The 26,469-nt window shown below is 41.5% G+C and overlaps 1 protein-coding gene across 10 annotated transcripts in view; it reads left to right on the forward strand.

The window, feature by feature from the left end:
• Positions 1-26,469, forward strand: part of baz2ba (bromodomain adjacent to zinc finger domain, 2Ba) — a 72,365-nt gene that overhangs the window by 21,767 nt on the left and 24,129 nt on the right. For 5 of the 10 annotated variants that reach the window (XM_088004209.1, XM_088004214.1, XM_088004210.1 and 2 more), the window contains exons 1-6: positions 14,724-19,597; positions 23,454-23,645; positions 23,727-23,888; positions 24,333-24,529; positions 24,610-24,822; positions 24,954-25,580. In XM_088004209.1, the coding sequence (XP_087860335.1) occupies positions 19,363-19,597; positions 23,454-23,645; positions 23,727-23,888; positions 24,333-24,529; positions 24,610-24,822; positions 24,954-25,580 (1,626 nt within the window). In that variant the 5' untranslated portion in view covers positions 14,724-19,362. Of the gene's footprint in view, positions 1-14,723; positions 19,598-23,453; positions 23,646-23,726; positions 23,889-24,332; positions 24,530-24,609; positions 24,823-24,953; positions 25,581-26,469 lie in introns of those variants that run through there. The other 5 variants (XM_088004211.1, XM_088004213.1, XM_088004215.1 and 2 more) reach the window with 2 other exon arrangements.

Below are 26,469 nucleotides of genomic sequence, written 5' to 3' on the forward strand. Positions count from 1 at the left end.
ATCAGAGTGCAAGATCAGTGTGTGTATGTGAGACAAAAAAAAAAACTGAAAGTGTGTGTTTGCTTGGGAGCGGGAGAGAATGAACATACACATCTGTGGGTGTCTCACTGTGTGTGCGTGTGCATGTGTGTGTGTATGCAGGGGGAAAGTAGTGTGTTCTGTTATGTGTGTTTAAGTTCCTGTGTGTGTGTGTGTGTGTGTGTGTAGCGTCAGCAAGGCATGAGCTGTGTAGAGGTGACATCAAGGTGAACACGGCGTGCAGAACGCTCTGCCGACTCGGGAGGCAGCAAATGGCTCTGTGGCAGATGGAGTCTTTGTCAGGAAAGAAAAATGGCAGCTCAAGAGCGTCAGGCACCCCCCCCCCCATCCAACACATATACACACACAAGTACACACACAATCAATCTTTACGTATGTAAATTAATTTCTATATATATCTATAGATAGATAGATCAATCAATAGGAATATATGTTTTACACTCTTTCGTTTTTAGACACAACTCATGCTTAAACACTCTCATATGTACAGTTATATTCACATAGGCAAGTTTCACCTACTGATGTTGACATGCATACACCCCCCCACACCTCCTGCCCGCCTTACCCCCCCCGGCTCCTCAGTGAGCTGGGCCAGCGGGCGGTGACCTTCCCCAGCTTGGAGGGTTCCCTGGCTGTTTGATCAATTATCCCTCTCCCATTGTTTACCAGGAAGCAGGAGCAGAGAGAGGAGAGGAGAGAAGGCTCAAAATGGCCACTGTCAGGTGGAGGGATCCATTTCCCTGCCAGCGTGGGGGTGGGGGTTAGGGAGGGACCGAGGGAGGGAGAGCGAGAAAGACCAAAGCCGTGAAGTGTGCTTAGAGAGAAGGGAGGAGCATGAATTCCCTGGCAGTTGAGGATGATGTGACATTATACCACAGGTACGGCTCTGACAGCGGTTAACATTTGTAATGCTGACATCATCTGGTTAAAAGGCGTCTGCAAGATCTCCAAAGTTTGAACATCCAACCATCAATTATCAATGTATAAATCTGTAAAGAGCATGTTTTCCCTCTACTTGGTGCACAAATCGGTACGGAGAAATGTAATGTCATGTCTATATAATAATGCGTGCACACGCATGTATGCATAATACCACATTACTGCAGGTACACGTCCTATTTTTAGTGTGTAGAAGTGTGTGTGTGCGTGTGTGTGGTGGGGGGGGCGTACTCTAAAGGTCAGGTGGCAGAGAGAAAAAAAGGAGTGGGAACAAATGATGCACTAAGCGAATGACACTCTGAGGTCCTGCTTTAATATGTATGTATCGCAGGTTGATGGCTGATTTCATTAGCGCCTCTCATTGTTATGCATAGATTGTCCTCCTGCAGCAAAATGAATATTGTATTCACACGCGTGCACACGCTCGCTCTCTTATACACACTCGCACGACAACAACTGCAATTTTTCAGGGAATACTGTACGTCTGATTTCTTGCGGAGGACTTGAAGAAAAAAGGGTGATGTTTCCACAGGCTGTTATCTGTGTCGGCTATAATTAAAACAATTTACAGAGCTGTCATTTTAACTGAGGTTTCGGCAGAGCTGTGGACAATTGCTGTCAGGTAGTTGTGTGATTATTTTGAGGTCCTCCTTGATAGCGGGGAGAATTATTTTCAAAGCCGCAAGGAGAGGCTATCTTTGTTTAAATGACTTAAGCAGAACAAGTTGTTTTGTGTCTGAAGGCTGAGATTACATTCCTCCAGTTTGCCTAGAGATGTGTGTGAATATTGTGTTGGACGCCATCCATTCGTTTGTGTTTTTGGGACACGTCCTTGCGCATAGTGAACGCATAGGGCAAGTGTATGAAGACTCCTGACCACCCCTTCCTAATCCTCTAAGATGACTGCGTTTCAGCTGGAATTCCAGTCCTTAGTGAGGCATGAGCAAATGTTGAGTATGAGATATTAATAGCTATTGTGGGCGGAAAAAGAAGAAGAAAAAAAATCCTTCTGCCTTTTTCCATATGTTTTGCAAGGAAACAGTCCAGATGGATTATCTCTTGGTCTGGAGCTTTCTGTTGCTTCAACCAGCTCAAATCCAAGTGGTGTCAGACTTTGCCAGGAACACGGGCGCGCACACGCACACACATGCATACACCCATGTGCTCACTCCCCTCCCGTCTGAAGTACAACAAGCTATTACTGATTAACATGTCTAAACTCAGCCAGTTCAAAAAGCCACTCTTTACTCTCTTATTTTTTTTTCATCTTGCTCTTGCAAGAAAAACGGATGACGTGACAGTCTTTCTTCCTAGCATACCTCACGTTCCTCGCAGGCGCACAGATATGTTTGTCGCCTTCCTATTTGTTGCCTGAGAAACCATGCTGGCTTGTCTTCTCACATTTCACACTTGGCTTCATCCCCTTAACCCCTAATGCTCAGCCTGGATGGGCTGCGTGACCTCTTGAGTCATGGATGTTAGACTCTTTGGCATCACAAGGGCTGGAGTTGGGCTCTATTTTGCCCAGTGATTGTAAACACGAACAGGAGCAGACTTTCTTGGATTAAAGATAAAGAGAAAATCTGTTGACACTCTTGGCAAACGCTTTGTCCCGTTTGTTCGCGCAGATTTCACTCATATTTGTTGTTTGCTTTGGATTTGAATCCCTTTGCAATCTTAATTTCATAGCACTTGTTAGCTGCATGGTCGTCTTGTATTTTAAGATCAAGCATTTAGATACAGACGTTCACACTTGGCCTTCTAAGCAGAAAGGAAAGGCAAATCGCCCACACTCGCATCGTTTTTTTCCCCTTCTTTTTGTTTTTTTTTTCTGCACACATACACACAAGCTTCAGAAATACACAGAGGAGCGTTATGTGGTGTGACAGGACGGCACATATTTGGAGTTTCACAGCGGGCTAGCATTCCAGGACAGTGAGAGAGAGATAATGTCAGCGCGCTGCTGGTTAACTCACTGTTTTATCCCGTTTCTGGGCCACAAACCGTGAAGGGTGTCGGTTTGTGACACGCACAGCAACCCATATGCACCCACACCACGGGCCACTTTGTCTCTCCGAGCCAGCTGGGTGACAACAGCTTAAAAGAAAAAAAAAAAAAACAACAAAAAAAACCCCACCAGTGACATACGACACTCATGGACATGGATTCCAGCTTAGACAAAAGAGGTGCTCTTGTGCGAGTTTCCTCTTCTGTGAAACATAGTTTCTGGAACCAGGAAGTGTGCCACAGTGACTGACAGGATGTAGGATGTTGTCATATTGGTGTTTAAATTATGCTAGTAGAGGTCGCAGTTTCCCAAAATAGTTTTTTATGTCTTACTGAACGTATCACTGTGCAAAACATCCACTTCAGGGGAAGGCTTCATGAGAGTCTTGATTCTTAATACCCCAGTGATGCTATATTTAAATAAAGGAATCATGAAATTCACAAAGTCAGCAGTGTAAAAAAGAGCTTCCTCTCTCTAAAAAACAAAAAACAAAAAACCAACACAAAAAAAAAAAAAACCCACCCACACCGATTTCAGCCTTGTTGTGACTTGTCAGTCGTTGGAGGATTTAGGCTCATTCCAAAAAAAAACCAAAAAAACAATTGCACTTAAACACCCTCGGCTCCAAAGGATATGAGCTGGTTACCCATCAGCACAGCGGTGCAAAAAGAAAAACACGAAAACAAAAAACACAAAAACAAAAAAAGTGAAGCCTGTGAGACAAACTAGAAAATACTCCCTCTCTCTGTATGCACGTCAGGTGCTTGTATGCTATTGTTGCTTTCATCATCGTTGTGTGTTGTCGTGTGCAGCTGTTTGCTCTCCAGTTAGTTTACTGTGTAGTGAGTTAGTAGAGTTGCGACAGTGCACAGTTTCTTTCCACTCTGAGCATCTCTCTGATTTATTCTTAACATCTGTCTTTGGCAGGTGTGTGAAACCAAAAGGTTCTCTCTCTGAGCTTGTGATGTAGCTATCACTAGTGACTGTTTGTTTCTGGTGTATGTGCACGCATTTGTGCCAAAAAATAAAAAATAAAATAGAGGAAAGCAACACAGAGGGTCCTCCTCTCCACCCACTCTTCAGGATGAGTCACTTTTGAGCCCTGTGTAATCCAAGCCTGTGTTTCATGTGTGTGAACAGACAGGACCCTGAGCAATGGTCTTGGTCCTGGCTCCCTCTGGGGCAGTGAGTGGGTGAGACAGAGCCATCAACATCAGTCCTAGGCAGCTTTGGTTTCAGCTTCACCAATGAAAAAATCAGCTTGTCCTGACATAGACAGAGCTACATGAACAAAATACAAGCAGAACCAGAGCTATTACTCATTCTTTTCTTTAGCTCCTCCTGAAATAATATCAGGTAACAAAGTAGGGGCTGTTGGCATGTATTATTAGAAAGGCTTGAATCTGTAGGAGGGGACTCAGGAAGTGTGACACGCAGTTGAACACGGTTGGCTTTTAGTATCGACGTGTGTATTTAATAGGCTGATGTGTAAATCCAACGGTGAAAGCGTCAGTAATGTCAAAGCCAGCTTTGGCGCAGTCAACAAAGGTTCAAATATTTTGACTTCTTATGTGAAATCGCTCAGGAAAAGTGTGGTGGAAATAGAGCCATGTCACAGGGAAAAAAAAAGGTTGTTCCATTTTTGTGGATATTCTGCACAGTTTTTCAAAGCTCTCCGCTGTGGGTGTGACAAACTCCTTTAAAGGCACATCTGGGCTTTTAAAATGGTCTTGTAGGTTTGGCCCCTCGGGGAAGAAAAACTGTCCTGGATAGAGCAGCAGAGAGGCGATACTTAAAAAATGGTGGAGTGGAGCCGTTACACATTAACATGCTCATTCATGAGATTTTATCCTTTTGGTGGAGGACTAAAACTATGATAAGATTATGTTTCATCCTCCTGTAAAATATTTGGCATCAATTTAATTTTTTTTGCCTTTAAGTGGACATGATATATTGCATCTGTTTCCTGCCTCCATACTGCGCTGACTTAATCGTATAATCTTATCCCATTCCATTTTGTGTAATATTTTATAATTTACACCCATTTTAGTTTGCATATCTTTTTTGTATTAATAAATACCAATTTCTAATATTATTATTTTAATACCAATTATAAAAACTGTACTTTTTAAATTAATAATTGGCATTCTAGTACCAATTATTAGAATACCAATTACCAATTAGTACCAATTAATAATTTAAAAAGTACAGTTTTTAAAGCTGTAAATTTAAATAAAAAAAAAATACAGTTTATAGAAGTCATATATTGCATCCTGGGGAGTTTGCTTCTCCAACCAGACATAAGTGTGCTTTAAAACTTTTATGAGTGTTGTGTTGTCATTTTTTAAATTCTTGACAGATAGAGATGTAGCCATCTCTACCTGTCATTTAAGCAATGTGACAACTTTGGGCAAATTTGTTCAAAGCAACAGGTGGTTTCTTTTGAAAAACTGGTCTGTAAAAATACGTAATTAAAAGCCATTAAAAAATAAATTTAATAGAAGAAGTGACTCCCCACCCCTGCAATCAAGAAATAACAGTTAATATCAGCTGACAAAAAATTAACAGTAAGTCACATTTTCAACAAAAAGAAGCGAAGCGTTGCTTGTTTGATGGTGGCAAAAGCCAGATTACAGGAAAATAAGCCCTAGTAATCATGCTCCACTTTAAAGTGAACCTGTTCATTGGATTCAATGGCAGGCCAAATTTTTTTTTTTGGTATTTTTTTTTTTAATTTAATTATAAGCATATAATAAATTTATAACCCACAAAAAAAATCTATGCAACTAAAGTTTTAATGTTTCTAAAACTTACATTTTCATTCATTCATTGGTTCTTTCACTGATCCAACCATTCAATCATTCATTCATTTACTCATCCAACAGTTAGTATTTTGGGAAGCTGCATAACAGCAGCATGTTGCCTTCACTTGCATGTGAATTTAAGTATCCAACAGAAAGCACATGATTTTGTTGATGCAATTTTAGGCATATTTAGAGTGCTGATGCTTAGTCTTGTTTTGGAATCTTTCTGAAAGTTTGTTTCACATTGTTGCCTTACAAATTCAGACAAAGCTACTTTTATGCTGTGTTTATACAACACTTGCATGATTTGATTGGAGCAAACATCATCACAAGGCTTCCACGTCACTGCAGTCAGTAAATGTCCCAAGGGGTTTGATTAAGAAACCATTTAAACACAATCCAATGGCTCACTATCCTTTAAAATCAGGTCAGATGTTTTATTGTGAAATTGTAAAAAAAAAAAAAAAAAAAAATATATATATATATATATATATATATATATAATATGTGTGTGTGTGTGTGTGAGTTCCGTTTTTGTACTTTTGTTTTAATGTATGTAGGTCAACTCAGGATTATACCTGCTTTTATCATTTCCATTTTGCTGTATGTGATGCTGTGTAGGGCCTCTTATGTATAGAAACAGGTTGTTGTAAATATGTTAGCAAAACTAGCACAACTCAAACACATATGTATTATTACTGGCATAATGTTTCCATCTCCATGCCATGTTTCAGATTGAAACACTTTAAACGTAAAATTGTATTTATTCCTTTGGGTCTTCTGAAGAAAATATAAATTACAAGACCTACAAATGCTGTCCTTTAGTTAAACATTCTACAGCATATCAGCCCCAAATCATTTCTCAAATGCCTTGTCTACATTCCTATTACATTACTGCCTTGACATCAATCATGGCGCAATGACTATAGCTGTGAATATAGATTAAGTTTTATATCTCTGTTACAAAAACAGTCTTTATCTGAATGCTATGCGAGCCCACAAATGATACTGTTTTTATATTCACTCAAACAATTTATCATTGATTGATTTGTCAAAGTTACCTTTATAATGAGTAATGTACATCTCAGCATTGATTTAATTCAAACCTTACAGTTCACTCAATAGACTAACATGTAAAAGCTTGCCATGACCTTTGTAAGATAAACAGATTAAGTCAGCCTCATGTGCTCTGTAAGCTTGTTGAAGAGAAAGCAGGAAGAAAACTGTCCAGCATGGTGATCTAGTTTTTTTTTTCTTTTAAATTGATAGCAATTTATGTATTTATTTTCTGCTGGAGTTTAGAGTGAGGTGAATACCAGACTTTATTTGACTGGAGTGATTTGCTGCATATGAATGTAGAACAATAACATTCACTTTCCACAAGCTTAGTTGGACTCATATACATACAACTTTTTCTCTCTGTACTTTTTCTCTCTGGAGTTTCACTAAATGTAGTGATGCAGTTTGGTTTCTGTGTTTATGTTTGCATGTTTGTCCGTGCCTATGTGTGTGTGGGCATGTGTGTGTGTGTGTGTGTTTTTTTTTTAACATAAGTACGAAGATATCCCAAGGGGTCCCCCCACCCTTTTTTTACTCATTACAAATGCTAATGTCACATTAATAAAATCGGCTTAGTTTAAGGTTTATAGCATAGCCTACACTCAGAGATTTGGCCCTGACACTTCCCACATATTTCAAGTCGAGTCACATTTTTTTTCCTGTGGGCATACTATTCTGAGTTACTTTAAAAATGCACTGGCCCTAAGTGAAGCTTCAGAGGGAACGTTTAAGCCACGGTTGCCAAGGTTTGTCAGTGTTGTGAACTCTTGGGCCACATGCTCTCGGCTTATGAAAGGCAAGTGTTAACTTAGGTACAGCAGTAATGGCTTCCACGCAGGTCTGCCTAATGTAAACATTGCGTTAATGTGCTAGCAGCGGTTTGTGGAGCCACTAGCTGTTAATCATTGCTCAACAGAGAGCTTGTCGGGCACAACAATAATATACCGGAGAGTTAATCAAAGCTATAGATTCCCTGTTTATGCCGACGACATATTTTCCAGCTGGATTTCTAATCATTCAACCTTTCTGCTGAGCACGTACTGTAATATCAGCAGCCATGATTCCGAGGGTCAAATAAAATGTGAGTAAACGACTGCCTTCAGGTGTCCTTCTCTAATTGCAGCTTTATAATGGACTAATTTGTTCTATAACATTGGTGTGTATTACTTGTCGAAAAACTTGTTAAAAGCAACTATTTAATCTAGTGCGTTATCATTTGTGTCCTTTTAATAATCAGTTTAAAACTTTTCTGTCTGTTGGTTATGACATGAGGCACTTTTTAACGTTTTTTTTCACCGCTGTTTTCACTTCTTGCCTCAGTTTTATATAATTTTCTCTCAAATAAAAAAGGTCTAAACGGAATAAGAAGGCAAGATTGGGATTTCTAATTAAAAGCCAGTGTTGTAAAATTGATTAGATTATGCTAATGAATGGAGATAATATCTTAAAAGCAGCGTGAGGAAAAGAGATAGAGGGAGTGGAAAGGAGTGACAGTCCAGCCGCCATTACAAGCTGCTGATTTCTGCAGAGTGCTTCATAAAATGTCAGAGCGCTTCTCCCTGAGCAAGACACTGAAAAATGGCAGCGCTGTGATGTGCTGGCACCTCACCTGCTGCACTGTGTGTGTGTGTGTGTGTGTGTGTGTCTCTCTCTCTCTCTCTCTCTCTTTCTCTGGGTGTGTGTGTGTGTGTAGCCAGAAACAGTGACTGTGTGTTTATCTGCAAGAGTGTGTCCTTGCCCGTCAGTGTGCACGCCCATGTGTGTGTTTTCACATCTGTGCGTGTGTGCGTGCGTGCGTGCGCATGCACGTGTGTGTCCACGCTGGCCTCCCTCCCATGTTGCAGTGAAGCAGAACAGAGTGGCTGACTGCCTGCTGCTTTGCCTCCATCTCTGTCAATACAACGCCATTCTCTCCCAGTCGGTCATTTTCACATGTTTAACATTAGGCGACGCACCCGTGTGAGCAGAGGAACACGGTTGACAGACATGTTGGGTTTAATGCAGCTAGATTTTCTCTCATCAAAGTTTATGCTCCCAGATTTATTTTTCCTCTCTCTCTCTGAAACTACTCTGTATCTTTTAAGAGCTTCGTCTGATCTCTGTACTTGGAAAAACAAATGTGAGCAAATTTTCCCACCACTGTCTCTCGCGTTACACGCATGTTTAACTTCACTGAGCATTTGTCTGTTTGTGTGGAAGAGGAAGCGAGGTTTTTTTTATTTTTATATTATTTTAATAAAGTCATTATTTGCAGATGTTATTAGCGTGGATCTCAGCAAAAAGCATGAGATAATTGGCAGCGGGAAAGAGGGAGAGAAGAAAAACTGGGTAGGGAAAAGGTGTCAAGGTGACAGAGGTGTGGAAGAAAAAGCGAGAGGCGCGGGGAGCCTTTTCATTTAATAATGGTAATAGCTAACTGAGCTGCTAACTGTGTAGCGAGGGTGGAGACCCCCACCTCTTTCCCCACTCATACTATCAGCCATCAAAATTTAGCATTTAGTGCGTGTTTAATAATGCTCTGGAGAGCAAATGCGGCTCCCCATAAATTACAGACAGTGCTATATTTCAGCAGCTGATTATATGTTGTGTTATGAAAATTGTGAAAATGGATATTGGAATAATTTCTTTTAATATGAATCGTGGCTTATTGATATCTCTGCGACAGGGTTGTCATTTTATTACTCTTTCAATGCAACGGTTTGTTCTGGTGATTTATGAATTATTCAGCTGGTGTGAAGTCTTAGTCACCCGAGGTTACCTGTTGTCAGCAGAGTGGCCACTCCTTTACTTCTGTCTATCTGCCTGTAAAAGAAATCTGTGTCAAGGTGAACCTTTTAATTAGAATACTGAACTACTATCCAAGTTTCTTAGACCAAAAAAAAAAAAGATAGTTTTTACAAAAAGACAGTGACAAAATATACCTTTGGTAAAACCATTGATGTCTAAAAAGAATTTTCTGTCTGAAGCCACTTTCTTTCAGACTTGCAATTCAGATAGCTGTGGCCCAGCAGGAGGAGAAGTTTTCTGCCATTCTGGAAGTTGTGAGTTTGATTTTCCCCACCTCGTCTCAATTGCTGCAAGGCACTTCATCCCAAATTGCCTGCTGATCGCTGTATGAATTTATGAGTCCTGTCAGTGCGGCTGGGTGAATGGGACTTCTATGTAAAAGTGCTTTGAGTGGTCAGTATGACTAGAAAAGCACTACATAGGCTCAGTCCATTTACTCATTTTAAGATAATCTAATGACAGCTGAATGACAGAAGGAGAAGACCTGGATAGCAATCTGCTTCTGTGAGTGCTGATAAGGTCCTAACGTATTTGTGAACTACGGCAAAGACCTGATTTCCTCTGGTAACGCACTCATTAGTAGGGCTTCATTGATATGTTCAGCTTCTCCAAAGGATCTTACAAATGCAGAAGATTAAATGTACAAAATACTACTAGTTTTATGCAAAAGCTCAATATTAGTTTTATTTCCAAAATGAATTTATTGAACCCACTTTTAGTTACTTATTCAGATTATTCTAAGCCAGTTGCAATCAAGAAACCAGGAATTGTCCGACACTGCAGTGACAGCTTAACCTGGAATTAATTACTTCCTCAAAATAAATTATGAGTAAGTATTTTAATATTCAATCTAATTTCTTTTTAGTAAAATTGTTTAGTTAATTAGGTGAAATTTGTGCCATCTGCAGTTTTTTTGCAGCGGTCTGAAGCTGCATTCCTCGAGGACCAGAGTCCTGCAACTTTTAGACGTCTCTCTGCTTCGGCACACCTGGCTCCAATATTAGCTCATTAGCAGAGCCCTTAGAGCTTGACTGCATGCTAGTGAGGCAGTGAAGCTATTTAATTCAAGTGTAGAGGACAAGGGACACATCTAAAAGTTGCAAGACTCTGGTTCCCAAAGAATCTAGTTTGAAGGTATCATCATGGTAGCCCAGAGATGACTTCAAAACTTTTGTCGTCTTATTCTTAAATTGAAGTATAATTTAAGTATATTCGAGACACTTTTGTTTGCTTACATTTTTACATTTAAGTTTCCCCATTTCTGATTTTGATCAACTTTGTTCTTCGAAGGAGTATAGAGTGCACAAATTATTTTTGTAAACTTTGTTTAAATTCAGATTTTGACAAGAAACAAACATCCATCTGCAAGTGACATCCTTATTAATGCAGCACAGCCTGTGTCCCTAAGCAAGTCTAATTTGGTTTGGAAGTTTTTTGTAACAAAGTGGTATATGTTTTAAAAAACAGAAAAAGTTTTTCTCCAGTTCATTTTAAAAACACAAACAAAAAGAAAAAATAGCATTGGCATGCCGATAATAGGTTAAGGCAAAACAAAAGAAAATGTTTAAATTTTGATCACAAGCTATATTAAAATCCCACAATCACTGGTGACTAAAACCACCTCTCCTATCATGCTTGTAAAACGAGGCCCAGTCAGTTTTACAAGCATGATAGGAGACGTTTCTTCATATCTCGAAATGGTAATTGGTGCAGACAGATAATTCTTCAGTACCAAGCATGACACAGCAGTTTTTTTGTTTGGCATACATTTTCAGAATTAAAAGAAATTCAGTGTACTTTTACAAAAACGAACTCAATACCTTGACGTTTAAGTGACATCAAATTTCTTCAAAAAGTTCTCAATTAATTTCAGAACTGTTTCTCTTGTAAAATAGATGCACATGCTATCTTTTCTATCTACATATACAGACTGGTGATGCCATATGTTTTGCTAACTGCAAAAGAAGTGTAAACTCTGTGAATCTGTTAAGCAGCAAAAGCATCTTCCTGTTTTGTTCCTCTCTCACATCACCTATTGCTTCTAGGCTCCAAAGCCTAGAAGCAATATCACATCAGCTTTTTAACTAGTAGTACCCAGAAAAAGGTTTTGCTTTGCACTTCTTATCAAAGTTTTGCCACGTTTACTCTCTTACAAGTGGATTTGCTGAGAAATAGCACATAGACAGAAGGGGCTCCACAAATTCCTCCTGCAAGGTTCCGCTGTTCTCTCATTGTCAGTATGTTTTGCTCTTTGACATGCATGTCATTTGCATTATAAATATCTGGAGTACGCCCATTCTTTTGCTTTTCATACTCTTTATTTTCTCCTCCCCCCCCTCTATATTCTTCAATAACAGATGGTAATTACAGTTATTCAGTTTCGTATCCTTTCATGTATGTCTTGCTTTTATTTAAAGTTGCAAAATGAGTACGATTTCCTCACAAATTTTAACGCACAACAAAGCACCAGGGTTTATTACATCAATTTTATGTAATTATATGTGACAGTGTTGATGCTTATTCTGATCACTCGGAAAGCTGGGCAGCCTATGCCTGATGTTTAGTGAAGATATGTTCTTTGTCTTCCCTTTTGTGTTTGTTTTTTTTTTTTTTGTTGTTTTAATGACAAATTAGACACAAAACTGTGAAGCTAAATGGATATCAACACTTGTTTCTATCTAATTACATAGTTTCCCGATTGTCCCTACAAAGAACAGTATTTCTAGCACTAATTGGCATACAACTGTCTGACACTACTGATCTTTTTTCTTTTTTAAAAAAACATGCTTCCACCTCTCATGCTTACGCACTCATCTGTTTACCTCGAAATGGAATGAAATCCTACCGATGCATCAATCTGTCTACCAAATAGTGGCACGCGTAGTTCCAAACATGGCAGTTTGTTCCGTCATGTCGTGTAAGGTTACATTTTGAGGTGAAAGTATGTTGTATTTAGATCTGGAATTTAGTACAGTCTTTAAGACAAGATTGCACCCTTAGTTATCATGGAGAATGAGATTGACAATGAATTACAGAAAGTGAAGCTCTGTGAAATGTAAAGTTTAAAGTCTAGAAATGATAACTCACTGTGCATGTCTTTGTTGAACATCTCTAGTGCACAAGCGCAATATTCTCTGAAACGTGTGTGTGTGTGTGTGTGTGTGTGTGTGCGTGTGTGTGCGTGTGTTTCCAAACTGCTTGAGAGTCATTATAGATTCTTATAGACACAGTGTGGCCAATGACAAACAGATCTGGTTCAGTCTGAGGGAAAAAAAGTGTAATGAGTGGTGAGACAGACAGACGAGTGTGAGTGGCTAGCAGAGGGAGAAGGGCAGATTCATCAGGGATGATTGCCTGATGCACACTTCTGGTTTTTTGATGTGAAGACCCTGCTACGTTACCATGGGGAGAATAATTAGCTTTGGCTGGATGCAGATGCGAACGAGCGGAAGAGATGAGAATTTTATTATTTAGCTTACTTCATGATACTTAGAATGGTGTGCATAGGTGCACTTGCGCACACAAACACACACGCAGATTTTCTTTCCTAAACACATGCACACACAAACACACACAACGAGTCTTACAACCACCTCTTTCTCTTCTATTTATGGCCAGGAAATGGGAGTAGTGCTGTGTCTGGTTGAGCTGAGTAACACTATTCTGTCACACATAGGCTTGACATCAAACACAAGTGACAAGCCTATCCTATTCCCCTCCACCGAGTCATCACCATGTCCCAAAATCACATTATTGTCACTGGGAACCCAGCGGAGACGGATGGTGAGTAGGGCTTCTGATTCCAGCCTCTGGCATCTACAGTATGCTTGAAGAGGCAAATAAAGCCATTTGGCAAGGGATGATTTCTTGTCAGTTCAAAAATATACAGAATGTATGTGGCACGCCTTCTCCTTTTTGCACTCCCATCTAAAGCCTCTTATGACTATATAGTTGCACGTGTGACGGGAAAACTGAGCATGGAAAGTCTTTTATTGCTAACGCCACACTCAACCATATCATTACCTTTTCACCATGGCAAGCAGTAAGCAGGAGCTGTACCCTGGTAAGCTCCAGTGTAACATGGAAACGGAAAAGCCGGGAGTGGTGTGGCTGTAATAAGACCCTGTGGCCAGCACAACTGCCAAGGCTAGCTGAGGCAGGGTGAGAAATGGTGCCCATCCCCTACATGCCTTGCTCTGCCATCTGTCACTGGGCAGGAGCGATGCCATGGGAGGAGTCTGAGTCACTCTAGTTGTTGTCACCTAGATGGGCCACCGGGGCTTGCTGCCTCTTTGTACCCCTTTCATCCATTGGCACAATTCGCTGACTTCACAAGCACTCTTAGAAATCCTGTTTAAATTTTTATTTTTTATTTTTTAATAATACAGAAAGATAGACATATATTCTAAAACAACTGGACCACAATTAACTGCTAAAAACAGATTTTGTTCCATAAGATCTTATAGTTTGTGTTTATCTGTCATAATATTACCGAATGTAACCAGGAGTATAACGCAAACAAATTGTGTTTTATTACAGTGATGTTTGTTAGGATAAGTTCCTTCTACAGTTAAGCTCTGAACGATTTAGGTTTAAAATAATCTTTGAGTTTTACCAACATGTTTCTTCTGATTAGAAGTCATACTAATGTCTTGGAGCCGGCCACCCAGAGTCTTTACTTGAATGTGAATTTATGGAGGGAGATAAAGACGAGGGTGATAGCAATGGGGCCCTCCAACGTCAAAGACTTGGAGCACATCACAAAAGTTAAATCATCAAAGTACCAGTAGAAACACGCAAAAAGCTGGTCAGCAATTATAAGAAGGTTTGAATGCTTTTAACTGAGAGAGGTATAAATAGGTTTTGACAGGCCACTTATGTTACAGTGGAAATAAAAAGGGAGAAAGCATTGTTGTTTTACAAAAATAAAAGTCCTTTTACATTATCGTCATGTTCTGTCGGAAACAATTTTAGTTGAATGAAAGTAACTTAGAATCTCCTAGGTGTGTCATAAAAGTTGAGTTTGACTCTCTTGAGCGCTGCAGTTTTGGTCTAAGGCCTGGCTGAAATATTAAGTTCTATGATCATCCAAAAAGCCTTCTGCACTTTTAAATTGTTTGTGTGACAGCACTAAGGCTGTTAAAGTGAGTATATCTAACTGTTAGATAGATATCTAACTGTCTAGCTAATAGTTGGACTCCCCTTAGATGCAGCTGTTTTGCACTCAGCTGTAGAATTTCCCTAGTTGTTAGTGTTACAGTGAAGTAACCTTTTTGATAATGAATAAGCTTTAATTTTAGAGATGTGTTTGTTTTAGTAAGGCTATGACTGTATGTGCAAAATAGAACTAGAGCCAAAAGATTGATGGATTTGAGGATCACTTTTAACCGCCATTACAATAAATACCACAAAACACCATGATAAAATTTTAAGTCCCCATCTCATCTCATTGGCTCTTAACTTTCAGATGTTCTCTGAGTTGACATATGACACTGGACAAAGTCTGTTACTTATTGCTACAACGACAGGTGGTTATGTAATTTCTTGGCTTATGGTGCCTCTACATGAAGGTTGGCTTGAGGAAAAAGCTCTTAAATGCAAGCAAGACGAGCTGAAATATTAAGAATTCAATTCTGGCTAACATACACATCCATATGATAAAGACGTGCCTGTAGAGCGTGGATAAAACAACAGATTTAACTACAGCATGTCCCTGAACTACAACTATAAAAGGGAGGAAAAAAAAAATAAAAGCAAAGATGATGCTGATTCAGAATGATGTGGGAATAATTTTAGCAGCACTTGTACTGCAGAAAGTAATTCTGTGCGCGTGTGCGTTTATGCCTTCTGAAAGGGAATGATCCATAAAAATTATTGATGTCACCTGATAAGAAAAAGACCGTCTTGATATCACTCTGATGAATTACTGTCTCTTCTCGGCATCAGTTTTATCGTTCCTGGGTTTTTGGAAATGGAAGCACCGGAAAAAGATGAACAAACATCACTGTGACTCTTAAATGCAGCTGCTGATTACTCAGTCCACTGCTTTTTTTTTTTTTTTTGTTTTGTTGCCAGTAACCCTCAACGTGACACACTTGGAATGTTGACTTGCTGTTTTTCCCTGTTCGCTGTTCAGTGCAGGACACACTTGAAGTGGGGTCTGAGCTCGACACAGTCGGGGATCACAATAAAAGGCAGGAAGTAAGTGATCCAAAGGAGACGGTGAATGTTACCGAAGCAGCGATCATATAGTCTTTGTCGTCTGTGGCAAAGAAGGGGGGGGGAAACAAGAAAGAGAGAGAGAGAGAGAGAGCGCTGGGAGCCACTGTGCGTCTTTGAATGAGGTCAGGGCATCATGGGGAATAATGCATTTCCCTTCTCTTGCGCCAGGCGTTCCTTCCATTACGGCTGGAGAAGAGACACTGTGTCCACACTCTGATTACCACTGATCCATGCTGATGACTCTGTTGGCGGATTATCTCAGTTAGTATCAGCCATCTGTTACTGTGTGTACGTGTATGTGTGTGAGTGTGCACGTGTGTGTTGATGGGTAAGGAGAAAAGGGGCAGGATTGAGACACACAGGAGGTTTTATAGTTTGGGGCTGTGACACACATGCAGACAGACCCTTTCACAAGCACGCGTATTGTTTTGTGTAATCAAGCAATGTTACATGCCTGATCTGAAGCATCTCCACCAGCACTAAATGCACACGCACTCTCTCTCTCTTTATGCTGTTGTGCCCTCCTTTTTAGATGGGACTGACAAGTGAAGGCTCCTATATGAAGGCCACATGCAATCATAAAAGCGCAGAGCTGTTTATAGCAACACTATCTCCTGAAGGGGCCGCTGCATCCAGCCACTATTAGGTGCACACATTGACAGCTGTGCTGCTGTGTTGTATTTGTGGACGTGACTGGGAATCCAGCGCTGGAACACATCTTATAAATCATAGTTCAGCCATTAGCATAAATTCTGCCTCTCCTTGCATCTGCGAGGACCTGCTGTTTCTGGCTGCAGCTCGCCACGTTGATTGGTCGGTGTTCAAGTCAGATTGATTTAGCCGTTCACGGAGATTATACCGCGCGCCTTATTCCGCCACTGTTGTGTGCCGTTAATTACCTATAAAATCAAGCTAATTCCGATGCTAAATCCATTTTAATTTCTTATAATTAAGTCAGGATTGGATCCTTAAATACCTTGGCGCTCTATTATTCTTGCAATCATTGTTGTGGCTGTGCGTTTGGTGGTACATTGCCGAGCTCAATCTTATTATTGTTATTAGATTTAATTGCTCTAAGTGATCAGTTTGTAGTTGTCAGAGGAAGATGGACTTGCCTCGTAGTCGTTTTTTTTTTTTTCCGCCCCGCTGTCCTTTCCCTCTCCATCTCTCATCCCAGAAAGAGGCCCTTTGAGAGATGGTAAGAGATGAGAGAAGATGAGGGGGAGGGTAGCTCTGCTTTACACCTCTGCAAAGGAGGGATTGCTTTTTTGTTGTTTGTTAGGGGGGAAATCAATTCTGCTCACATCATCACGTTTTGACAAGGCGAGGCATTAAGTGCAGATATTGAGGAGCGACAGGAATGGTTTACAGCCAGCGCTTTATCTTCTCTGCTCTTTTTCTTTACTTTTGCCCTTCCTTCCACAACAAAATCAGAGTGCATTGTCTTGCCTATTCTCTTTCTTTCTCCATTTCTTGGTCTTTTTTTTGTGTGTGTGTCCTTCTCCCTGAAAAGGTGGGGAATGATCCGCTTCACTTACCAGCTGACACCACATAAGCTTGCTCGTCCTCGGAGACGCGAGCCTTTTGTTTTCGTGTGCATTATGATAATTACGAAGGGCCACAGCTCCTCTTTTATTTTCATCACGCTCTTAATGATACTTAGATTCGTCATCTGGAGTATCCGCAGAAACGGGAAAAAAAATTTTGATATTTCGGAAGGATCTTGTTTTGTTTTTTTTTTTCTTTTTTCCCCTTGTTTTTCTTTTTCACCCTAACCTGACATTTAAAGGGTGACGGCAAGAGCAAAAGAGCATAGAGTGTGACAGCCAGTCGTGCAATATAGTGTGGCCGGGAGGAAATGTTTCTCAGTGAAATAAGACTAAAACTCCTCATCTTCACTCAGCCAGAAATGTATCCCTGTAACTAATATGGAACACTTACTTACTTACTCACAGTAAAGGTTGGTAATCTGGCTCTTTTTTCTTTTCTTTTTTTTTTTTTATCCACATGCTGTCACCTTTCACAAGAGTCCATTCTGAGGACCTTTGACCTTGCTCATAATTACACCGCCACCATCTTTTCCACTGCAGCAGTGGCAAGTCATGGCCGCCCGAGTCCGATGGCACACCAGCCTCCTCCCCGCGGACTGCAGCAGGTTTTCTTGTCATCCGCGCCTCCTCGCTCCCTCTCTCCCTCTCTCTTGTCAGTGTTGCTCCTGGCGAAAGGCTGATACTTGATATTCAGAGGATAGCAGCTTTTGTCTCAGAGATTTAATCAGTGGCTCTGCTCCCACTGCAGAGGGGCAATGGAGGGAGGGTGGAGGGGTGGCAGGAGAGAGGGAAGGAAGGAGAGATGGAGGCAGAGACTGTTTATGTGTAATGACACAATAACAAAGCCTGCCTGTAAAACACAATCTGCAAACTGTGCTTTTGAAGGGGATTTTCAGTCCTGGATTAGTGTCAGGCAGAGGGATATGGAAAAGGAGAAGAGAGAAAGAGTCAGGTTGATGTGATAGACAGGGGAGGTGATTTTGTGTGTACAACGGGGGGGTTGAAATCAGTGTGTGTACAAACGTGCGCATGGGTGTTTGTGCGTAATTTCTATTTAGCCGTTTTGTATTTATTCGGCTCCACAAGTCAGCGGCTGTGTGGGCACTACACATTGTCCTCTCGGTCGTAAGCAAAAGGGGATTAAAGCTGACAAATATGAGTCAAATATTTGGCTGCCGAATGACCAAAATGCATCTTGTGAGGGCTTATGTTGTTGGTTGGTTGGTAATAGCTGGCGTAGTGACTCTTTGAGACTGTTAATGGAAAGCTACTGGGTTGGTTAATGCACACATCCCCTAAAAAGCATGTCCATTTGGTTGTAGCTCCAGCTGAAAGGAGTCCGAACAATGCAGTCTTTTAAGGCCTCAAAGAGATCTTTTAGGTTGGAAGATGCATGTCTTTTTTTTTTTTTTTTCCTTTTTTTTTTGCCCCCATCACACAGGTGCTATGAGGGGTTTTTATTTTGGTGGAACACAGGTGTTGGAGATGAGACGCACAGGTGTGCATGAGTTCTGCTTTTGTGCTCCCGCGTATCAGAGAGACGGGAGGGAATGGCAAAGAAAAGTGACAAATGTGTTATTTGTCTATTTGAGCTCGAGTTTTTCCTCTGACCTGTGTCGCTCCGAAACATCCCACTTCATCAGGCAAACTGTCCTGTCAAGGAAGCACCTTCTTCACGCTTTATTTTACTTTTGCATCAAAATGTAAAAGCCCTGCTTTGCTCCGCTGTCCGTTATCACAGTCCTTAAACATGTCATCCCTCCATCGTACCCCGTATTCAATCAATAGAGGCTGGGAGCCAGTGAGCATGGCTAAATAGAAATATTGTTCAGGGGAAGTGAGATGTGAAAGGAAAAGTGTCAGGGTGTGTTTGTGTGTGTGCATGTGCGTGCGTGTAGGTGTGACGGTATACATTTGTGTGTGAGGGTGTGTGTGTGTGTGTGTGTTTCTGTAGATGTGCTTTGCTATTGTAACCCTGCTGATTGGATTGTGTTTGACAGATATGGAGTCTGGAGAGCGGCTGGCCTCCCCTGCGCCCACCCTGTCTGCTGCTCACACCTCCTCCCCTGCGGCCTCCTCTTCCTCCTCCTCTTCCTCTTCTTCTTCCTCTTCGTCATCGCCTGCGCCCCACTCTAAGAGCAGCCTGGCCCCGAGCCCATCAGCACTGGGATCCACCCTCAACACCTCTGGTAAGAAACCATTCCCCTCTCCCCACCTCCCCTTATGTGTCAATCCTGTGTCTTTCAAAAACAAAACAAAACAAAAAAACACAAGAGAAATGCCGACGAGCAATGTAAACAGTGATCACACATCCGTGAGAGGGACTCTAAATGTGGTCACCTTCATGTCTTGATAGCATTCAGAATCCATCCTCATTTCTTTACCATGAAAAAATTAGTTTCCCCCAGTATTAATTATACAGTTATTTTGCAGTCGGTGTGAATACACCTCTCTCCCAGCTCCGAGGATTTTTTTTTTGTGTGTGTCCTGACAGCTTGGGTTGCAATTGAAAAGCTGCTGCATTAATGAATCCCAAACAATTAGGGGGCTCTTTTGTGTGAGAAACACACACATGCTTTGCCATGTCTCCTGACAACCTTCAGCTCTCTGGCTCCAGCTGCCTCAGAGTCAGGCTCAGCACGCCACTGTGCACGCATGCATGCGTGCGTGTGTGTGTGTGTGTGTGTGTGTGTGTGTGTGTGTGTGTGTGTGTGTGTGTGCGTGTGTGTGCGTAGATGTGTGTGTGGGTGTGTGTGTGTGCATCTACGTGTGAGATGGAGAGAGAGAGAGGGAGAGAAAGAGCCTCTGCCTGCATGATTTAACATTTGTTAGCCACTCAGTGTCTAGTCAGCCCTGTCCGGCCTCCAGCTTCCTTTCTGTGTTATGGTCAAAGCCATTAGGCAAAGAGGAGTGTGTGTCTTTGTTTTTGCGTGTGTGTGTAAATGTGTTTGTATGTCTAGGTGTTATCCAGATATCTCCTCTGCGCTCATATTTTTTCTCTCTCCTCATCTCCTAATGTGCTGCTGTTTTTCTTATAGTCCTGCTTTATATCTTTATAGACGCAACTGCACACACTTACAATTGCTCTAAGTAGGAAATATGATATCCAACATTCTCTGTGATTGTAGTGTGTTTTCCCCCCTGCCCCCCTCTCTGTTACAAGTAGAGGAAGTGGGGAGAGAGCAAAATAAAGCCCCTTGTGTTGCCGTCAGGATCCTCAGTGTTGCCCAAAACGAAGAAGAAGCCATTAGGAGCATCTTCCTCTAATGCATTATGCATCCCTCTTATCCCTCTGTACTTCTATGTGTGCTCAGATTTTCTAGATAAGCGATTTTTAGATTTGGATGAAAGGCTTAGAGGCAGAGTGTTGGCTCTAAACTTTTACCTACTTTGTGAGAATCTAGCAAGCCAGGCCTTTTTCTTAAAATATTTTCTTGGAAAGCATTTGTAAACTTCACCTCAGATATGTGCAGTGCAGTGTCTTACAATAATGCATACGTTGCTTCACATTTTGATGAATAATCTCTAGTGATATCCTGTGAGATATACCAAAAATTGTGAAGTGCTAGAAAAATTGCAAACTACCTAATATACAAATAAAAATGTAAATAATTGTGTCATTCCTTAAAATTCACCCCCGTCCAGTATAACTAGTTACAATCAGAAGTCACCTAATTAGTTAATAGTTAATATAGCTGTTCTGTGGAGTGCTCAGAGATTCATTAAAGAACAGTATAGAAGAAATCGCATCATGAAGAACCAAGAAACATGATGGACCAGTCAGAAAAAAAGCTGTGAAGTTTGAAGAACGGTGAGATAATAGAATAATATTTCAAGCTTTAGAGATCTCACTATGGTACAAAAGGAACTACAGAAAACTCAAAAGAGTATAAATAATTTTGCAACCCACTATATTTATGACTGTTTCAAAAAAAAGGTGAAATCATCCTCTTTTCCTTTCTACTCTGTTTTATGTAAAGAGAACCATTTTCACTTACAACAGGAAACATCTGTAGTTATTGCAGTGTGTATCACAGACATTGGTTCAAGGTTCTTTGCAGTTTCGCCAGCAAGACTTAAGAAAATAAAATCTGAAGAACACACACACACACACACACACACACACACACACGCACACACACACACACACACACACACACACACACACACACACACACACACACACACACAAAGAGCACTGACTTTGTTTGCATGTGTCATTGATGAGGATATCACTTGGAGAATAAATAAAAGCTGATCAGCGCTTGTAGCGCTCTCTCCTTATGGGATCAACTCACGGATGCAATTAACTTAAATCTGTCTGTGGAAATTTGATTGACTGCAACAAACAACAAATTAATCCCCCTTCGGCAGCATCCAAACATGAAAAAAAGCAGGCGGTGCAGTTTGTCAGAGCGGAGGAAGGATTGAAGCGGAATGAAAAACAGGGCGAGGGAGTGAGAGTGAGAAACAGAGAGACACAGCGTGAGGAAGAGTGAGTAGGTAATCCGAGGTATGTCTTTCCCATGCCTCTCTCCCACTTCAGATTTTTAGATTTAATTATTCGCCTTCTGGAAGCCTGCATTAATATTGAAAAGGCATTTGCAGATGTCACTTTGTGTTGCCTAGAATGAAAGAAGGGTGCAGAGGAGTGGGGGAGAGGTGGGCACCCTAGGCGTAAGTGAATGCCGTGGCCGGCCGTGTTTTTAAGGGCGGGGAGGGTGTGGGGGGAGTTGCGTTGGAGTCGTTTATCTTCGTATCCACGAGCTGACGCTGGCAAGGCGGGCACATATACATATTCAGCATATTCTAATGACATTCAAAAGGCAGAATTTGCTGTCTCGTGGCAGAGAAGGACCTTGAAGCCAGCACAAAGGGCTACACTCTCATATGTCACACACCAGGATGCTGGCAAGGCCACATAACCACAGACAGTTTGTTCACACCTAAAAATACCCCAAGATTCTGTCCATGTACATTTTTAGATTTTCCTTTCGTAAAGAGCATTTATAACTGACCCTGTTATTATATGCTTGACTGCATTAGATCAGGAAATGCTGTGCTCCCGGTGTCACTTGCTCCACATTTCTGTGATGTGTGCATGTGTATAGAAGTTTGACATTTTCATCTGCAGCATTGAGCACAACACTTTCCTTTTCTACAGTCATCACTTTTCTCTTTTCTATTTTTTTTCCATTTTTTTTTTTTTTTTTTTTTACTTGTGTATTACCTGGCTTATGCAGAGGCATCAGACAGGCTTGCTTTCCTTTTCTGGAATAGAAATTGAATTTGCATGAAATATGCTCACACCAAATTGCATCTGACTCTGGGAGGAGGTAATACGTGGCAGTCGCCCCTGCCAGAAATGATTGTGCTCAGGAAAACGCTAGACGATGATGATGTTGATGAAGTATTCTTCTGAGCTGGAATTGAATGCCAAAAGGATGGAAGGAGGTTTGCATTTTACACCTTATATAGATGATTCTCTTTTTTTTTTTCTGTCTGAGGTTGTCCAGGCATTTTCAGTTTGCAACATATAGTGACACTGACTTTAAGCAAAAGATACATCAGCAATGCAGGTAGATCTGTACTGAAACAGGTGAATGCTTTATCATATACTTGCAAGCATTAAGCTGAAGCATGTGTATGTTGTGCAGTTGAAATTTTGTGCAGTTTTCAGTCCATCAAAACTCAGTGTTTTCTTAAATAAATAGAAAACAGCCATCCTGTATGTCGTTTCTTTAGTAATGTCAAAAACAATGAAACGGTGTAAGATGGTGTATTCACAATGGTAAACTGAAGCTTAGAAATAACATCAGTGCCAGCAAGAAATGTGATTCTCATGGCAACTGTCAAAGTACTTGTAATGTGTTAAGTAGAATATCGAACATTTGATTTGTGGTTTTATTGTGCAAAAAGAAAGGAGTTTTACATTTTCTGTGTCTGTTGACTGTAAGCAGTCAAAGCACTGAGAGATTATGCACACCTGTCGCTGTGTGAGTAGTTCTTTAAAACATTTCCTTCCTTTGTTTACGTCTATCTAAGGCCGACTGTTTGGAGGAGCGGGAGATCAGCCCTTCATTGGCTCCACGTTGTCAAGTGCCTTCCCTCTGGTGAACCACCCTGCCTTTGGAGCCCTCTACACTGCCGGGGCGGGCAGGCCCGAATTCGGAGGCCTGGGCTCAATTGGGATGTCAGCTGCTCTGGCTGCCCACCCACAGTTAGGAGCGCTGACTGGTAAGCAGAAAAGGTTTGAATTCCTGGCAATAGTTCTTGGAAATAAAATCACACCACTAATTAACCCTCTGCTCCTCTCAGAGTGGTGGCGAGCTGCTGAAGCCCACGGACGCGGAGCTGCTGCCTTTATCCCCTCTTTCATCGGCTTTCCTCCTTTCTTCGCCCCCCACATTCAGCCCAATCACAACACTAGTCCTGTTCAGATCAGGACGCCTGGCAAAAATAGCCACGACCCGCCTAAAGGTACAGCAGTTTGCTAAAGACCCCTTCATTGATCTGTCTCTCTTCTTCCACACTCTGTCTTCCTCCACAACCTAAATCCACTTTGCCCTATGATGAGATTTTCCCTGTTTCAAGATAGATTTAATGACTTCCACTGCTCACTTAGTCATTCTATTAACTTCTTTCTCTGGCTCTTTCCCTCGTGTTCCCTCTCGTAATCTCTGTTTCTTGTGCTCTTTTAATTTCACAGTATCTTTTAATTTATCTTTTATTATGTAAACCACTCATGTTGGGCTTGTGCCTCGTACGGCCAAGCACATTTGATGAGATACATGTATAAATCAATATTTTTATTAGCCTCATTCCATTCTGCAGTTAGTTCCAGATATTCAATTATCCCCTTGTTGCCAAAGTTCTCAGAAAAGATGAAGCTGATCAGTAATGCGGCAGATTTTGCGCTTCCAGGGGTGAACGGTGCAGTGAATGGCAGCGGGGTCTGTCCTCCCACCACACAATCAGGGAGCTATTCTGCGAGTCCGACTCCCGTTCAGGCACCAACAAAGCCGGCCAGAAATTCCAATCCGTCTAATATTCACCGTAGCAGCCCTGAGAACAACCCATCAGAGTTGGTGGAAAAGACGATTGTAAAGCCTAAAGAGAAGGTTAGTGCTTTCATCAAGTCTTCTCTTCAGAGAGAAATCTCATGACGTGATGAGGCTAATTCTTACTGTTTTACATTTAGAAGTCTCGGAGGAAGCCGGTGGGGGCTTCTTTGGCGAGTCACAGTGAATCAGGCACGTCCTCGGACAGCTCCAGCGACGGCTCTCTCAGCAGCGATCTGGAAGACCTCGCAGAGGAAGACGAGGATGAGGACGACGACGAGGAGGATGATGAAGAAGATGACAAGCAGAGTGAACTTTCAGAATCTGAGAAACGGATAAAGAAGAAGGCAAAGGTAAAGATGAAATAAGAACAATCGAGGCTAAACGTTAATGTGCAGTCCACCGTCTTTATTTATTTAATGTATATTATCATAAGTTGCCATCCCGTTTGATCTAATAATTTTCTGATGATTGTCCTCCTCAGGTGTTATTACCAAGCACTGGAACTGGAAAGAGTGAACGGTCACTTTCTAGGGAGGTCCAGGTCAAAAAGGACAACCAAGCTAAGAAGGTGCCCTCCAACCCCCCAACTCTTGTGCCATTACCCTGCTCTGTCTCCCCGCCTACCTTGTCCCAAACTTCGCCTCTGGGCCTGCAGAGCTCCAGGACCCGGACTGAAGGGCCGCAGCAACACTTCAGTGTGATTCAGTCCACTGGCCTGGCCGCCAACCCTAAGCCTCTCGCACTCCTCACCCAGCCTCGTCGGGAGCCGTCACCAACCTCCTCCCCTATAGCTCTCACCACTTCCCCAAGAGCACTGTCCAGCACTGCCTCTCCCAAACCTCCCAAACTGCTGCCGTCCTCCTCCCCCCAACACCTCCCTCTCTCCCTCTGCTCCTCCCCGAAGCCCCTGTCCGTCCCCTCTCCACCCCGCTCCACCCTCCTGGCATCTACCTCCCCAAAACCTTTTGGTTTGACCTCGTCTTTAACGAGCCCGCAGAAGTCGTCGTTGAAGCCACCGAGGCACGCCGTGTCCAGTGCTGCCAAATCCAACAAGAAAAAACAGCTGGAGGCTTCACTGGCACAGATCAGCGAGTTCAGGCTCAAACAGGTAGGCCTGCCTGATGATTGCAGTTGAATGTCTTTTTTTTTTTTCTCCCCTCCCTATATTCACACAAAGACACAGCAGTTACCACATTGTATGTTGTGAGAAGCAATCTAGAGAATCACAGCTGCACATCCAGCTTTAGTGAACAAAGTTATCCTCGGCAAATTGACTGTAATGAAATTATTCACTAAAGCTGAGCATACAGTTAGACCCGCAGCTATAATTATCTCCCTTCTTCATCATTACTATCAGATGACCTGCACTTCGTTAAACCTTTTAGCCAGTCACTACATTTTTCAAGAGAAAACCCAAACAGCTCACAGACATTCACAAGGGAACATACATGCCTAAGAAGAAAGTAAATCTTTGTGTCTTCACAGGAGTGACTGCAGTTTCACAGCATTTTAAAAGTGTGTTCTCTGTTAAAGATGTGTAAATTAGCCGAAGTTAAAAAATCCAACTTTATCCAAAGCGGATAAATGTAATTGTAAGATATAGTTTTTTCATTTATAAAATTACTGACCCTAAAGTATTGAGACCTCAAACAGTTGCTTTAAAGTAATTTTACCTAAGATTTGTTTTTTTTGTTTTTTTAATCTACGCTGTTTTAAGTTGATCAGTTTCAGCAAGTGCTATAGAAGTGGAGGTACAATATTTCCACAGCTTACCATTGAAGTACTTTAGAACTTTCTTGACTTCATTGATAACCATTAGATGTTATTTCAGTGCCAACTGACTAACATTAAGCTATGCCAAGTAAAAGCCTTTTTTATTAAACCATCACAAACATAAGGATGTCTGCGACTTTAACTGGGATCTTATCCTGTGGTTGCAAAAGACTAAGATTAAGATTTTTCTTGCCTCAACCCTCCAGGTGGGTTCGGCATGAAAG

The sequence above is a fragment of the Poecilia mexicana genome, unplaced genomic scaffold (assembly GCF_051168715.1).
Source record: "Poecilia mexicana isolate PSO_F unplaced genomic scaffold, ASM5116871v1 scaffold_3, whole genome shotgun sequence".
In the NCBI taxonomy this organism is placed as follows: domain Eukaryota; kingdom Metazoa; phylum Chordata; class Actinopteri; order Cyprinodontiformes; family Poeciliidae; genus Poecilia; species Poecilia mexicana.